General features: G+C 44.4%; 1 protein-coding gene across 6 annotated transcripts in view; it reads left to right on the plus strand.

Moving 5' to 3' along the window:
* The first annotated feature begins 535 nt into the window (after positions 1–535).
* Positions 536–14327, plus strand: part of KIF13A (kinesin family member 13A) — a 180101-nt gene continuing 166309 nt past the window's right edge. For 3 of the 6 annotated variants that reach the window (XM_081295321.1, XM_081295324.1, XM_081295325.1), the window contains exons 1-2: positions 536–1330; positions 1587–1677. In XM_081295321.1, the coding sequence (XP_081151447.1) occupies positions 1276–1330; positions 1587–1677 (146 nt within the window). In that variant the 5' untranslated portion in view covers positions 536–1275. The remainder of the gene's footprint in view (positions 1331–1586; positions 1678–14327) is intronic. The other 3 variants (XM_081295322.1, XM_081295323.1, XM_081295327.1) reach the window with 1 other exon arrangement.

A 14327-nucleotide genomic window follows, 5' to 3' on the forward strand; every position in this document is an offset into this window, starting at 1 on the left:
TGTGGGGGAGGGGTAGCTGAGTGGAAGAGCACATGTGCCAGGTTCTGGATTCCACGTGCGTGGGACAAGCGTAGTCAGGCTAATAACTTGGCACCTGTTGGAGGTAAACTGAATCCCTCTCGTTCTCGCATTACCTGCCACACACTGTCCACCATAATATGTGTCTACCGCCATTTCTTCCACCTTAGCATGGCCTCTGGAGTGCGGTTCTGTAACCCTATTGGTGGTTGTGTTCTGCACACAGTAGGCCCTCAGTACAACATCCATTAAATGAATGTACGAATGAATGGAATTCTACCTTTAGGCAAAGCTGAAAGTGTCCTTGGATGTCAACTCTGGATGTTAGACTTATGTACATTTCAAAACACTTGGCACATAGTGAGCACTTGTTGAACCAAACAGAATAAATCCGATTCTCCCAGCTCCGCCCTGGCAGCGCGAGGTCTGCGTTTGGCAGGATGACAGAATTCCACTGCTATTAAATTCTTATGTAAGAGTTAATGACCCTCCGGCCCACTTGACATCCCTGCACGACAAGGGAAGGGAAGGGGGCCAGTGCAGTATTTACAAACACGCACTGTTTGGTGGTAGAGGCACCGACTCGTTTCTAGTGTCGGTTCCCCACAGGGACCTTGGAATCCCGCTGCAAGCTCCGCCGGGGCGCTGCGGGGCGGCGGGCCGGGGCTCTCGGTTGGGGCGCATTTATCCGGCAGGCAAGGCCTGCCCACCTGGCACGGCGTGCCCGCGCCCTGCATTCCGCCCAGGGCTCTGGCTCTGCGGGTGACAGCGGCCCCCCGAGGGGGACTCGAGCTCCCGGCGCGCTCCCCGGTCCCCGCAGGCGCCGGGGCGGCCTCGGCGCGGCGGCCCCACCCCGCAGGAGCAGGCGCGCGGCGCGCACTCCCGCCGCCCGGCCACGGTGGGCGTCGCGCGCCGAGGCGGCCCCGGGGAGCGCGGGCCGTGGCGCGGGCGGAAGATGGCGGCGCGGCCGGGCCCCCGGCGGCTGCGAGGGGCCGCGGCGCTGCGCGCTCGGCTGGGCCGGCTCGGCTAGAGCGGCGCCTGGGCCGCGGCGCGGCCTCCTCCCCGCCCGCCGCCGCGCCCCGCCCCGCGCCCGCCCCTCCCCGGCCGCGGCCGTGCCCCGCGTCGCGCTCCCCCGGGATGGCCCGCGCGCCTCGGCGCTGCCTCGCGGAGCACTCGGCGGAGCGGCGGCCGCGCTCGGGGGGCGCGCGGCGGCGGCGCGGCGCGTGAGGCCGCCTCTGGCCGAGCGGCGCCGCCAACATGTCGGATACCAAGGTAAAAGTTGCCGTCCGGGTCCGGCCCATGAACCGACGAGGTGAGGAGCTCTCCGCGCGTTTCCGTTTCTGCCCGGGCGGGCCGAGGGCGGGGGCAACTTTGGAAACTGCGGGGCGGCGGGGCCGGGCGGCGAGAGCGCGGCCGGGGCCCGGGCGCCGGGCGGAGGCGGCGTCCGCAGCGGCTCGGCCACCCGGTGCCCGGGGCTCGGTCCCCGGCTCGGCCGCCTCCCGGGACCGCGCGGCAGCGGGAGGCAGCGCGGGGCGAGGTGGCGACGCTGGTGTGCCCTGTGCTTTCAGAACTGGAACTGAACACCAAGTGCGTGGTGGAGATGGAAGGGAACCAAACGGTCCTGCACCCTCCTCCTTCCAACACCAAACAGGGAGAAAGGTGAGGCGCGTTCCGCGAGGGCGGGCGGGAGGACCCAGCTCGCAGGGTCCTGCAAGTTTGAGCCAGGAAAACGCGAGTGCGCCTTCCCATTGTTAGAGGGCGGCTTCAAGTTTGTCTCACGCTGCCGTTGGAAGCGGTTGCAAGTCCAAGTTCCTCTCTTCCCTCTGTTTCCCCCACCCCCGCCGCTGCCGGTTCCCTCCCCTCCCGAGCGTTGTCACTCAGAGCCGGCGCTCCGGCCACCGCCAGCACCGGTCAGCTGCGTCCCCGTGGGCTTCTCGGCAGGCACTCCGAGCTAGGGGGACGGGTGGAACCCTGGGATGATTAGTTCAGTGGCCACATTTTATGGATAAGAAAACTGAGGCCCGAAGTGGCCAGTGACCAGCCCGCGGCCTCCGTGGCACCCAGCGCCCGAGATTCTTTCCTTCTGGGCTTCCTTGGGCAGAATTGTTTAGGGACATTGTGTGTAAGATGGGGATTGGGGGGGGGCAGGGGCTAAAGCAGAAACAGTCTTGTAGGATGCAGGCTCAGGCTGGACCATTTAAAATCTATTTTTTTTTTTTTTTTTTTTTTTTTGGTGTTGAGTTAATGCCTGAATGTAATGCGCGAATTTTGATTTTCAAGGAAACAAAAGTAGAGCCCTGACACTGGAGGGATGTTTAAAAGGGGGCTGCATTTCCTAGACCGTAACATATTTGCATTTGAAAAGTGGTAACTGTTGGATCCTTATTAATTCTGCTGTGTTCCATGCAGTACTATGGGAAAATGCCCTAAAATAATTTGAATATTTGGCATTTTTCTGGTAAGCCCTGGAGAAGAAATGTGTTGGAATTCATTCAGTATGGCAATTCAGTAGCTTGTAAAAAATATCAAAGAAAACCCGGGATTCTACCAAATTATTTCCTCTTGGAAATGAGTATGAGTTTGTTTCTAAAAGTCACCTGTTGATTGATGAGCTACAATGTAGTGATTTTGCTCTTAAGAGATTTTCATTGAAGAGAGGCTCTGAAGTAGTGTTTGTTACTTTATTGCTAAAGGAGGCAGCTGCTCCTATTCAATAATAATGTGGTATCAGGCACCCTTTTGCTAAATTGAGGGAATGACATTATGGAAAGGTAAGATTAGGATTCTTCACTTTTTTTGTTGAGCCTAGCAATTTTTTAATCTGATTTGACAATATTTTGCTACCCATAGCAGATTCTTATGGTGATGTTAAATTTAAAATGTTATGTTAAATACTTTTAAAGAATGGATTTATCCTTGGGCTGTATTTTTAGATGCATTTGAAATATTTTTACAGTATTTTTAGATATAGCAGAGTAGATAGTATGTTTCATGGTGATAGTAAGTAAATTAAGTTAAAATATTTACATATTATGTGAACACAACACTAAAGTCTCCCTACCCCCTGAAAAAGGATATTGTTTTATTATTTCAGAGAAAAAAAACATTTTTTTGGTGGGTCACATTCTTCAAGGCAGTCTGGGAAACAGGTATAATATTTTGACTCCTGTATTTTCCACTTATCTTATCCTAGCTGGGGTGGCACCTTCTCCTTGTCACTCCTTCCGTAAAGAGCACTACTGTTAGTTACTATTTAATGAAATGAAGGCGTGTCATTTGTGCAGAGAAACAGGCTTAATTTTGTGGATAGAATTTGTAACTTCAGACTGTGCTAAATAATCAATTGATCATTTTGGGGACTGCCACATTAGTCACTGATCAGATCTTTTCAGTAAAGATTTCAGAGGTGATTTTGGTATTTTTTTTTTTTTTTCCCATTGGCTTTCTTACTGGGACAGCCCCTGTCTGGAGCTGTGAGAGTAGCATTGAAATATGGGTGCTCTCATTCATCCTTGTGATGCTTTGTGTTGGTGGATGGGCCCTTTTGGTGGGATTCTGCCTGTGTCCTGGCCATTCCATTTACGAGCAGGAGAGTCAGCCCACTACTTGTAGATGCTACTTGCAGATGAAAATTACCGTCTTTGCATGGATTTTGATTTTGATTTTGATTTTCACTATGCAGCTTGGTTCATGTTTCTTCAGGGAGCTCTCCCTTAAAGCAACAGTGCTTTTAAAAATAGAAACAATTACTCCCTTGGGCTCTAGGTTGATTAATTGCAATAGTGCTTCATGTTATATTTGCAATTCATTTCTATCATTTGTTTTTGGATAGAGCTCCGGGTAGGGCAAGTGTGAACCAGTTGTATACTGAGAATATTTATTATTTCTCATACCTAGAAATCCAAGTTTTAAGGTATAAGAGGCCCTTACATAATATTGGCCAAATTGTGTCAGATTGAGAATTACTGTTTTTCTGAAAGTTGCAAGAAATCACCAATGCATTAGTCACAAGTGGCAATTCAGAGTTACTGGGTGAAAGTTTTCAGTCTTACCAGCAAGAGAAAGTGAGAATGCATTGACTTCCAGAAAAAGAAACAGGCTTAGCTTTCTTAATGTTCCCCCTTTATGGAATCAAAGGCCAGACTGCTTAGTTAGGACTAGAAGATCAGAGGACTTCTGAGGGTACAGATGTTTGTTCTGGTGCTGAAATTCTAAGATTGTTATACATGATGTAGGTCCAGGTTAATAGTTGACTTGAACAGTAAGATATAGGAGTTTGTTTCTTAAAATTTCATTGCCTTGCTATTCAGGAGCCATTTACAGAGTTCATATGAATATTATGCTTGGCACAGGGTATCCAGAGATAACTACAGGTCTGCTGCCTATTCCAGAGGTTCTCAACTTGAGAGTAGTGGGAAGAAAGAGGAAAAAATACTTAAAATACAGTGGGGTAATTACATGGGCATATACTTTTGCCATTATATGTACCTTATCATTTGGACATTGCCTGCTTTCTCTCCTGTCCTGCCCTGAAGGCTTCGAGCTTCCTGAAGGCAGGTACCTTGTACCCTTTGTGCCCTGTATCCCTGCACAGTGCTTGGCACAGAGCAGGCGCTCAGCACCTTTCTCCAGAGTGATGTGAGCACTGGAGAAAGACTAGGCAAGCCCCTTAGGTTCTGGCAGCCTGCAGAGACAGGTGGCATTTGTGCTGGTCTTGTGCAAGGTGGGGTAAAGTCCTTTGTGGATCAAAGTGAAAGCATGCCTGCCAGATTACTTCTGGGTGATTATACCATGTGAGTATGAGTGTGGGGTGTGGATTAGGATGTGGAAACAAGGCTATTTGCTGGTAGGGGGTATGTGGGGGGGGGGATGGATGAGAATTCCTTATGTGCCCAAGTGTGTGAGATAGAAAGTGAAAAGTCTTCCACTCACTCCTGCTTGTCTCCTCTACTCTTCTCATCTTACCTCTTTGAAAAAAGGATTACCACAGTCATCTATTTCTCATGAATTTTCTTGCCTATATAGTCTATATTGACATGTATATGCAATAAGTATACCTTGCAAGTATATATATGTATACATACATATGTATATTGTAACAAATACTTTTGTTACTGTTCAATACTAGCATATATTGAAGACTTACTCATCCTTTCTTTTTTTCTCCTAATGCTGGGGATTGAACCCAGGGCCTTGGGCCTGCTAGGCAAGCATGCTACCACTAAGCTATGCCCCTACCTCCATAGTGGTGGGTTTTGTTTTGTTTTGCTTTTTTAAACTATAGATCATTAGCCTCAGAATCTGATCCTTATAACTTTTGGAAAGTGAAGCTTTATTAGGAAAAGCGCATGATGGAACTTGCTTTCTACAGGAATTTGTCATTATTGTATGTAAGTGAATTGTAAGGTAAGCATCTACAGTAAAGTGTGTATTGAGCCTAAGTAAGAAGAAAATATTGAGCCTAATATGGGCTCTTAGTAGAAGAACATCAGAGTTTTATACTTCTGATTTTCTTCCACACTGCGGGGTGTGTAGTGTACCTTACTACCTCTGTGAGGAAGGGTCTGGTGGGAGAAAGCGAACCTTGGTCACCTGCATGTATATTTTCTGGTTTATACTTCTGTGTTTTTATTTCTAAGCTGACTTCACTTGCCATTCCAGAGTCTTCTAGGATATTTCCTCCTGTTCAAGGGTCTTTGTGGATAGACCACAAATTTAAAAATTAGTGAAAGTCACACAAAATTAGAAATGTAAATCACCTAAGAAACAGTAATATTCCACATTATCATCAAATCATTTTTAGGGACTTTGAGTTGTTTTCTGTGTTGTTACTCTTCTCTCTGGCTTTATTGTAGAGTATACTATATAAAAGTAAAGGATATTTAGGGTTCACTAATATAGAAATATGCATTCTTCAGGTTTGTCATTAGTGGGATTTTAAAGAGTATCACAATCAGATATTTTTATTAGCTGTCAATGTCTTAAGTTTGTTTGAAAATAAATGTACATGGAAATCTCTTTTTAAAACAAGTTTGAAAGCAATTATAATGCAGTATAGAGTGGTTTGAAAATTATTTTGATATAGTCCATGATTCAAAATGCCTTTTACATTTTGAAATAAACCCTGTATGTGTGTATGTGTATTTTAAATGTTCATGGAAGTATAGTCTTAAATATACACAGTGTCTTTCTTATTTTCTGTTCTCTTCTGTTCATTTAAAACATGATAGTTGTGCTGTGTAATCCAGTGACTTGGGAGGCTGAGGCAGGAGGATCACTAGTTCTAGGCCAGCCACAGCAATGTGGTAAAGCCCTGTCTCAAAAATAAAAAGGTTGGGGATGTGGCTCAGTGGTAAAGCGCTCTGGGTTAAATCCCTCGTGCCAAAATAAAACAAAACAAAAAGATGGTTGTGACTTACCTATGATTTCACAAGCCACTAATGAGTCACAAATGGATAATTTGAAAACACAAGTTTAGTGGGTAAGAGTTTGGGCTCTGTTTTTGTTTTGTGTTCTCATTTTTTTTTCTTTTTAAAATCAGTGTGAAGTGTGAAGTCATAATTTATAAAGTTTATGAAGCTCTATAATTTATAAATGTTATAGTAAAAAAGAAGCAGCAGCCGCCTTCTCTTTATATCTTGTCTCCAGAGGCAACCAGCCATTTTTGGTGATTTTTAGATCATTCTTTTGGAATTTCCCTCCCTGTTTCTGAAGAGATACTGGTAGTGCTACATTTTTATTTGATTTTTCTACCCTGCCCCAGAGTCTTTCTCTCTCTAATGTCTGGCACCTTTGGTTGGATGAGTATCTGGTGTTTATGTAATTTATATTGACCACACAGAACACTGTTTTCAGTTGGGCCTTGTCATCTTCCCTGAATGATCTTCTTGTCTTACAAGACCTTTCATGTTCCCTGGAGTGGACAGTTCTTTTTCTTTCTTTAGTCTGCCTGTTTCTCTGGGTACTTCGGCCTCTTGACCAAAGCTGCCCTCAAGACCTGCCCCCCTCGCAGGTGTGCTCTGCAGCAGGTCAGATGGGAAGTCTCTCCTCCGCCCTCTTTAGGCTTCTTTGGGGACTGGTGGTTGTGCTGCTCGGAGCAGCTGCCTCTCCTTGGGCTCCCCTTCACCTCATTCTCCAGGTTCCTTTTACATCCGTGTGGAATCTGCTGTTCCTTGTCTCCCTTTCCTTCTTTCTTGGTTTGCTGCCTTGGTTTTGTAGACTTGTTCTTGGGCAGCTTCCTGAGACAGCGTGCTTGGGGCGGAAAGTTTTTTGAACCCTTGACCTATCTTCATCCCATCCACTTACCTCGTTGATAGTTGGAATGGGTATCAAATTTTGCTTTAAAGACATTGCTCCAGTGTCTTTTATCTTCCAGTGATTCTGTTGAGAAGTTGTTTGAATTTCTAATCCTTTGGATGCCACCTGTTTTTTTTCCTCTTTGGAGTCTGTGGAAGAGTCTTTACTCTCCTATTGTGTGAAGTCACCATGGGTCTTTTTGGTGTTTGTTGTGTGGTACTGGATGGGAACTGAATTCAGGACCTCGTGCATGCTAGGCAAGGGCTCTACCACTTAGTTACATCTCCAGCCCTTTTCAAATTTTATTTGGAGTCTTGCTGGGTTGCTGAGGCGGACCTCAAATTTGTAGTTCTCCAGTTTCAGCCTCCCAAGGAGGGATTACAGGTGTGTACCACTGTTCCTGCTAAAGAGCTTTGACCTGGAAACTCATGTTCTGACAAAAATTCTTGAATCATTTTTTAAAACAGATTATTTCCTCTTTATTATCTTTGTTCTTTTCCAGAACACATATTTGGACATGGTGTTTCCTGAACTGGACCTTTCGTGGTTTTATTTTTCCTTTCTATTTCTTGTCTCTCTGTCCTACCTTCTGGGACATTTCCTTCCTTCATCTTCTAACCACTATGTTTAATTTCTCTTTTCTGCTATTATATTTTTTAATTTCTAAGAGCTCTTTTTCTGGTCTCTGATTTTTTTTTTTTTAAATAGCATTCTATTCATGTTTCTCAATTGTGATATCTTCTGTCAAAGGACATTAATGATAGTTTTCTTTGTATAGTCTGCTTTTTTTTTTCTTTTTCCTACAGTGCACAGTTTTGTTTTTGGGGTCTCTTTTATGTTAAGGACTTTTCTCAGATGTAGCAGTATCTCAGCCAGGCTCTGGGGGTTCTGCGGGGCAAGGGCTCTGTATGATTTATTTTTGTATTTTCAGTACTTGGATTCAATAATTTCCAGCACACAGAAAACATTTTGTAAATTCTCTCTGCAATTACTATTTATTATTATGATTAAAAATGCCTGTCAAATCCCTTTTCCATTTAACTTGCAGCAATAAAAATAAAAGAAATGATTTCCTTTTTCATAAGAGGGATAGATAAATGCTAGAATTGAACATAGTTGCTGCTGTAGACAGCTCTCAATTACCCACATTCATGAAGGTAATTAACTGGGCTTAGGACAAAATGCTGGGAGTGGGGTGCAATTTTTAATCATATTTTTGCACCACTGTTGCAAAAACTTTAATTAAGAAGTTGTTTTGTCCACCTTAAGAGGTGTGTATCTGTTGGGCTGGGGGAAAATGTCATAAGAAATTTTTATAATGATACCAAGTTGGCTACTTACCATCCTACCACTTAGTCTTTTCTGGTAAAATCTAGTAAGAGGGAAGTAGAAAATGTGGAGTGTTTCAAGTTGGCAGTAAAATTACACTTGCATGCATTCATGTTTTTAGGAAAATTCATAGACCCAGGTTTCTTTCAAATAGTGGCATCCCGAAGACTCCATCGTTTTCAGAATTGCGCAAACCAAGTCACCTCTTCTCAGGTCTTTCCCAGAGTCGGGGCAGAGGTCTGTGTTGTGTCTAGAGTGTAAAGGAGTTTTCAGAGTGCTACCTGCAAAGGAAACGAAGAGCAGAGATGTCAAGGAGACTGGCAGAAACGCTCCGATTACTTGGTACTTTGACAGTGAAAGAAGTGAAGTGTATTGGCAACAGAGCGGTCCATAAAGAAGAAATGCTAAATTTTATATTAAAATAACCAAGAGTTGATTTATGTGAGACTCGGGAGCTGTCTTTATAAAAGAAGATCACTCTACAAAATATTCTGGGAAATTTACACTTCTAAATGTGCAAAGATTTTCTCCTCCTTGGAAATCAAATGGAAACTAAACACATGCAAAGATGTAGGGTTTTCACATCTTTAAAATTTGTAAAATAATGCATAATTCTGATGTTTGATTGTAGACCTAAGTTTCAGAAGGAGAAGTACAGAGGAGAGTCTTCCCAGACCCTTAGGACTAGAAGAACCTGGGAGCCCAAGCCTGGGCTTTGACTGAACCGAGTGGCAACTTCATGTCACCATGAGGTCAAAGCTCAGCATGTCATTGATGAAGTAGAACTGGTTTACCAAATTATCCTTTCAAAGGATTTTTCACATCAAAGCACAATTGTATTTTTCTAAAAAATTGCTTCAATACTTTTTTTGGTACCAGGGAATGAATTCAGGAGCACTTAACCACTGAGTCACATCCCCAGCCCTTTTTCTGTATTTTATTGAGAGACAGGGTCTCACTGAGTTGCTTTGTACCTTGTTGAGTTGCTGAGGCTGGCTTTTAACTCATGATCCTCCTGCCTCAGCCTCCTGAGTTACTGGGATTATAGGTGTGTGCCACCATACCCGGTGCTTCAATACTTTAAAATGTTTTTTGCCTGAGTTACTTTATAAGGAGCATGGCAGAGTCATAAAGGGGAAGAGGAGAGCCCTGGTCCTACCAAGCCCAAGAAAATGATCATTCTGAATTTTCCTCTGCCGCCTTCTTGTCCTTGCCATGTAATGTAAATATTTGTGTGTAGCGTTTCTCCCATTTATATTGTGTCATGTTACATAGCTTTCACAGTTTTAACTTTCATAATTAAATGTAGTCTGTTGAGTCTCCTAATTGGTAACTATTTCCATATTGTTAGACCTCAGGGCTGTTTCTCTTAGCAGTTATAAAAACAGCCTCTCTTCAGAATCCATGCTTATTAATTGAAAGGCAAGATTTCTTCTCAAGCTTGTTAACCCCAAAACTTGTGTTTGAAATTCTGTGACAACATAGCTATTCTCTTTTGCTACAGTGAGGCTCAAAGTTGATGGTTTCTAGATTTAAGACAAGAGAGGACATGGAAAAGATGATTTTGTGGGGGCAGTAAGAAAACAAACTTCTATCAAGTCCTTTTCTTTTTTAACTTGCAAACTTGAGTGTGCTTGGGAATTAGGTGGTTCTCATTCAGTAGGTCTGGGGTGGGCCTTGAGAATGTGCATATCAGCCAGACACGGTGGCGCACATCTGTAATCCCACTGGCTCAGGAGGCTGAGGCAGGAGGATCTTGAGTTCAAAGCCAGCCTCAACGACTTCACGACTCAGTGTGGCCCTAAGCAACTCAGTGAGACCCTGTCTCTAGATAAAATACAAAATAGGGCTGGGGATGTGGCTAAGTGGTCAAGTGCCCCTGAGTTCAATCCCTGGTATCAAAAAAAAAAAAAAAAAAAAAAGAAAGAAAGAAAGAAAAGAAAAGAAAGAAAAGAAAAAGTGCATACTAGCCAATTCCCAGGGGATGCTGGTGCCTGGTGTAGTGCAGGACCAAACTTTGAGGAACGAGTCTAGACTAGCACCATCCAATAGCATTTTTGCTGATGATGGAGATGGTTCTCTATTTCCACCATCCAGTGTGGACCACTAGCTTTATGTGATTATTGAGCACCTGAAAGCTGGCTAGTGGGAATGAGGAACTAAATTGCAGACTCTATTTTTCCATTAATGTAAACAGCTGCGGGTGACAGGTGGCTGCTGCACTGAACAGTGCAGTTTTAGAGAGTGGTTTTCAATGTTGGCCACGGTGTTAAAATCACCTGGGACTGGGTTCCACCCTTGCAGACGCTAGCTTAATTTGCCATAGTGCACTTTGGACATTGGGGTTTTTAAAAAGCTTCCTGAGTGTTCCATTTAACATTGTTGCTTAACCATTCCAAAACTCAGCAGTCTAAAATAACATTTTCTTAAGCCCATGGATTGCTTCTGTGGGTCAGGAATCTAGATGGGGCAAAGTAGGTATCACTTTTCTCTGCTTTATCATGTTCAGAGATGTAGCCACCTGATGACCTGGCCAGGCTCATATCCAAGAGCATTAACAGCTTTTGCAACTATCTCTGATCAAAAAGGCTTAATTAAATTATACTTCTTTTTCTTAATTCACAGACGTGGCAATTGATTCTCATGAGTGGCCAAGGTTGAAAACCCAGTTTCACAACTTAAGGGCCAACTAGCCAGGTGTGTCTAATTAATATGCCTCGTTATTTATTTTTACTTGAATGGGGGTGTTTATCTAGGAGCTGGGTACTTGCTTGTCCTTTTACCTGATATTGACTTATTGGGAAGCACATTTTCTTTTTCCATTTAGCTTTGTGGGCTTAGTTCCTGGCTTCTGGTGAATCCCTGTGGTCCATGCAGATGACGGGATCTGGGCCCTGGAGAAGCAGCATCTGTAGTGAATGAGTGGTTCGAATTCAGGGTGCCGCCTGGTTCTGCCAGTGTCGTGGACTGTGTCTTTGAGCTGACTTTGGATGGATCGCTTTAGCCTCTTAAGTTTTCCCATCTTTAAAACTGAGAGCTGGACTAGATGATCTAAGAGCCCCCCCCCCCCACCCCCAGTTATTTTTTATTTTTTTTTTTAAAGAAAGAGTGAGAGAGGGGAGAGAGAGAGAGAGAGAATTTTTAATATTTATTTTTTAGTTCTCGGCGGACACAACATCTTCGTTTGTATGTGGTGCTGAGGATCGAACCCGGGTCGCACGCACGCCAGGCGAGTGCGCTACCGCTTGAGCCACATCCCCAGCCCCCCCAGTTATAACATTCAGATTTATCCCAATTTACTTACACACAGAGTTCAGTCAAAGTAGATCGCATCTATAAGGACTGCAGGGGGTTCCAGTTTTCTTCTTGTCAGAGCATTAGGGGAACTGGAGAGGACAGCGTGGTTGGTCTTGGGAGGTTTGGTCAGCCTGCAGTGGCTGACGGGAGGGTTGAAGGTGTCAGATGAAATAAGACAGCAGGACTCCAAGTATCTGAAGTCGTTATCAGGGAGCTGGTGACGAGCCTGGGTTTCTCCCAGGCATTTTGCAAGCTCCTACCCCAGGCACATTGCCTGGAGGACGTTATAAAAGCCCTTGGATGTGGAACTTTTTAGTAGTCTTCCTCTAACATGTTGTACGTGTGTGTGTCCAGCGTGGGGGTTGGCCGGTGGGCAGTGATTTCTAAGCTTTCCTGGCAGCCGTCCTGCTGTGTGTGTGGGGGTGGAGAGATGGCATTTCCAGAGCGGTTGGCATAGCTCTTCCTCCGGTTTCTGGGTGTTCCAGCACAACCTGCCCAGCTCCAGTTGACCCCAGGGTTCTGTCTTTCTGTGGGGTGAGCTCTGGTTTGCGTGTGTCCCCTTGTCCCCTGACTTCTGGAAGTGCAGTGGAGTTACTGATTCCATGAGGCCCTTCAGAGTCTGGTCTGCAGGTGTGTGGCGGAGTTTTGCTGCTGTCAGAGGAGGCCAGAGGCCTGGGCAGAGCATCTGCTTGCCATTCCCTGAAGGGAAGAGGCTTCCTGTTTTAAAAGACAAGGGACAGGAAGGACGCCTTTGAGGAAAGGGAAGGGAAGCTTCTGCCTCTGCCTCTGGCTCTTTGTGTTGTCTGGAAGAAACACTCCCTGGAGGGGACACCCACCATGAGTGACCACAAACATCCACATGCTCAGGCAGGGGGTCCCAGGGGAGAATCAGGAGGGGCTAATGATGGTGGACTGCACAGGAGTTTTTTGTTAGTAGATTTTTCCCAAATTGTGGAAGTCAATTTATAGTTTGTGGAAAAGATTAACAAGCCTTTAAATATACTTATGTTCTGGCCAGGCACAGTGGTACACACCTGTAATTGCAGAACTTGGGAGGCCAAGACAGGAGGATGGCCTCTACAACATAGTGAGACCCTGCCTCAAAATTAAAAAAAAAAAAATCAAAAGGGATATAGTTCAGTGGTAAGGCATCCTTGGGTTACACACACACACACACACACACACACACACACACACACACTCAGTTCCAGGGTTTATTAAAACAGTGCTCACAATTGATGCTTTTTGTAACCACCTATCTTATCAGCTACACAAAATGTGCAAAGAGATCTAGCTGAATTTGAAGTTTTGGTGGGAACATTTTAAATTGTAAGGTTTTAAGTGGAATAGGGTTTTGGTTTTGTTTTTCCTATTTATCCTTAACTGCTTCTATTTATATAGTTAATTAAAGTGTGTTCACTGTGCAAATTGAATGGAATGGTTCGGTGGTTCCTGCTTACATGGTTACATTGTCACATTGAGAAGGATCCTCACAATTACTGTGTCAAGGGTGGTGTTTTGGGTAAGAAGGGAGGAGTGTGGTGATAGGGGAAGTTATCAAGATCCTGGTGTTGAATTTGAGCAGCCTTATTCAGTTTTAAACATCTGCTTTTGAAGCTAGAATTACAGTACAAACGGGTAACTTTAGCATGGTCATGCCACTTGCAGTTTTCTGGAGCCTTGAAGCAGGCCTGGGTTGAGTAGTGTTCCTTTATTCAGGATGACAGTTTAATCTATGTTTTCATAATGAATTATGCAGTGGAAATAAATTTTCCAAAATTGCTGGTCTACTAAAATCCTAAGGGACTTTTTTTTTTTTTTTTAAAGTTCTCTAGCTAGGTTATTTAACTAGTTTTCCCTAGAGTGACTTTTTAGCTATCCTTGCTCATTGGTTCCCAGACTTGAGAATTTAGGGAATAGGGGGAATATATACTTGGATAAAGAGTTTTCAGCTTCTTTTCAATGTGACCAATAAGTGAAGTAAAATAAGAACACCACTGTATCTTGATACCTCGTTTAATAAAATAAAGGACCTTCAATGTCAGAACAGGAGGAAGGATATCCAGAATTTAAACATTGGATACTCTTAATCTTATTAAAAACGTAGCAATTCCTGCCTTTCCTGGGGACTGAAGGGAACATTACCACAGGTGACCCCTGAACTGTGAGATGTGACCGGACGCCCTCGGCAGCTCTGATGTCTAATATTCTATCATCTGCTAGAGTTTTGAGCCTCCTGAACTTTTTTGATCCTTCAGGTCAACGTGTATCATAAATGGTTAAAGAATGCCCCTTACCACCCATAAAAATGGACTACCCTGGCAGATGGCACATGCCTGTTGTCCCAGGTACTTGGGAGGCAGAGGCATGAGGGTCATTGGACCCAG

The sequence above is a fragment of the Spermophilus citellus genome (assembly GCF_964194105.1).
Source record: "Spermophilus citellus genome assembly, chromosome: 5".
NCBI classification, from domain to species: domain Eukaryota; kingdom Metazoa; phylum Chordata; class Mammalia; order Rodentia; family Sciuridae; genus Spermophilus; species Spermophilus citellus.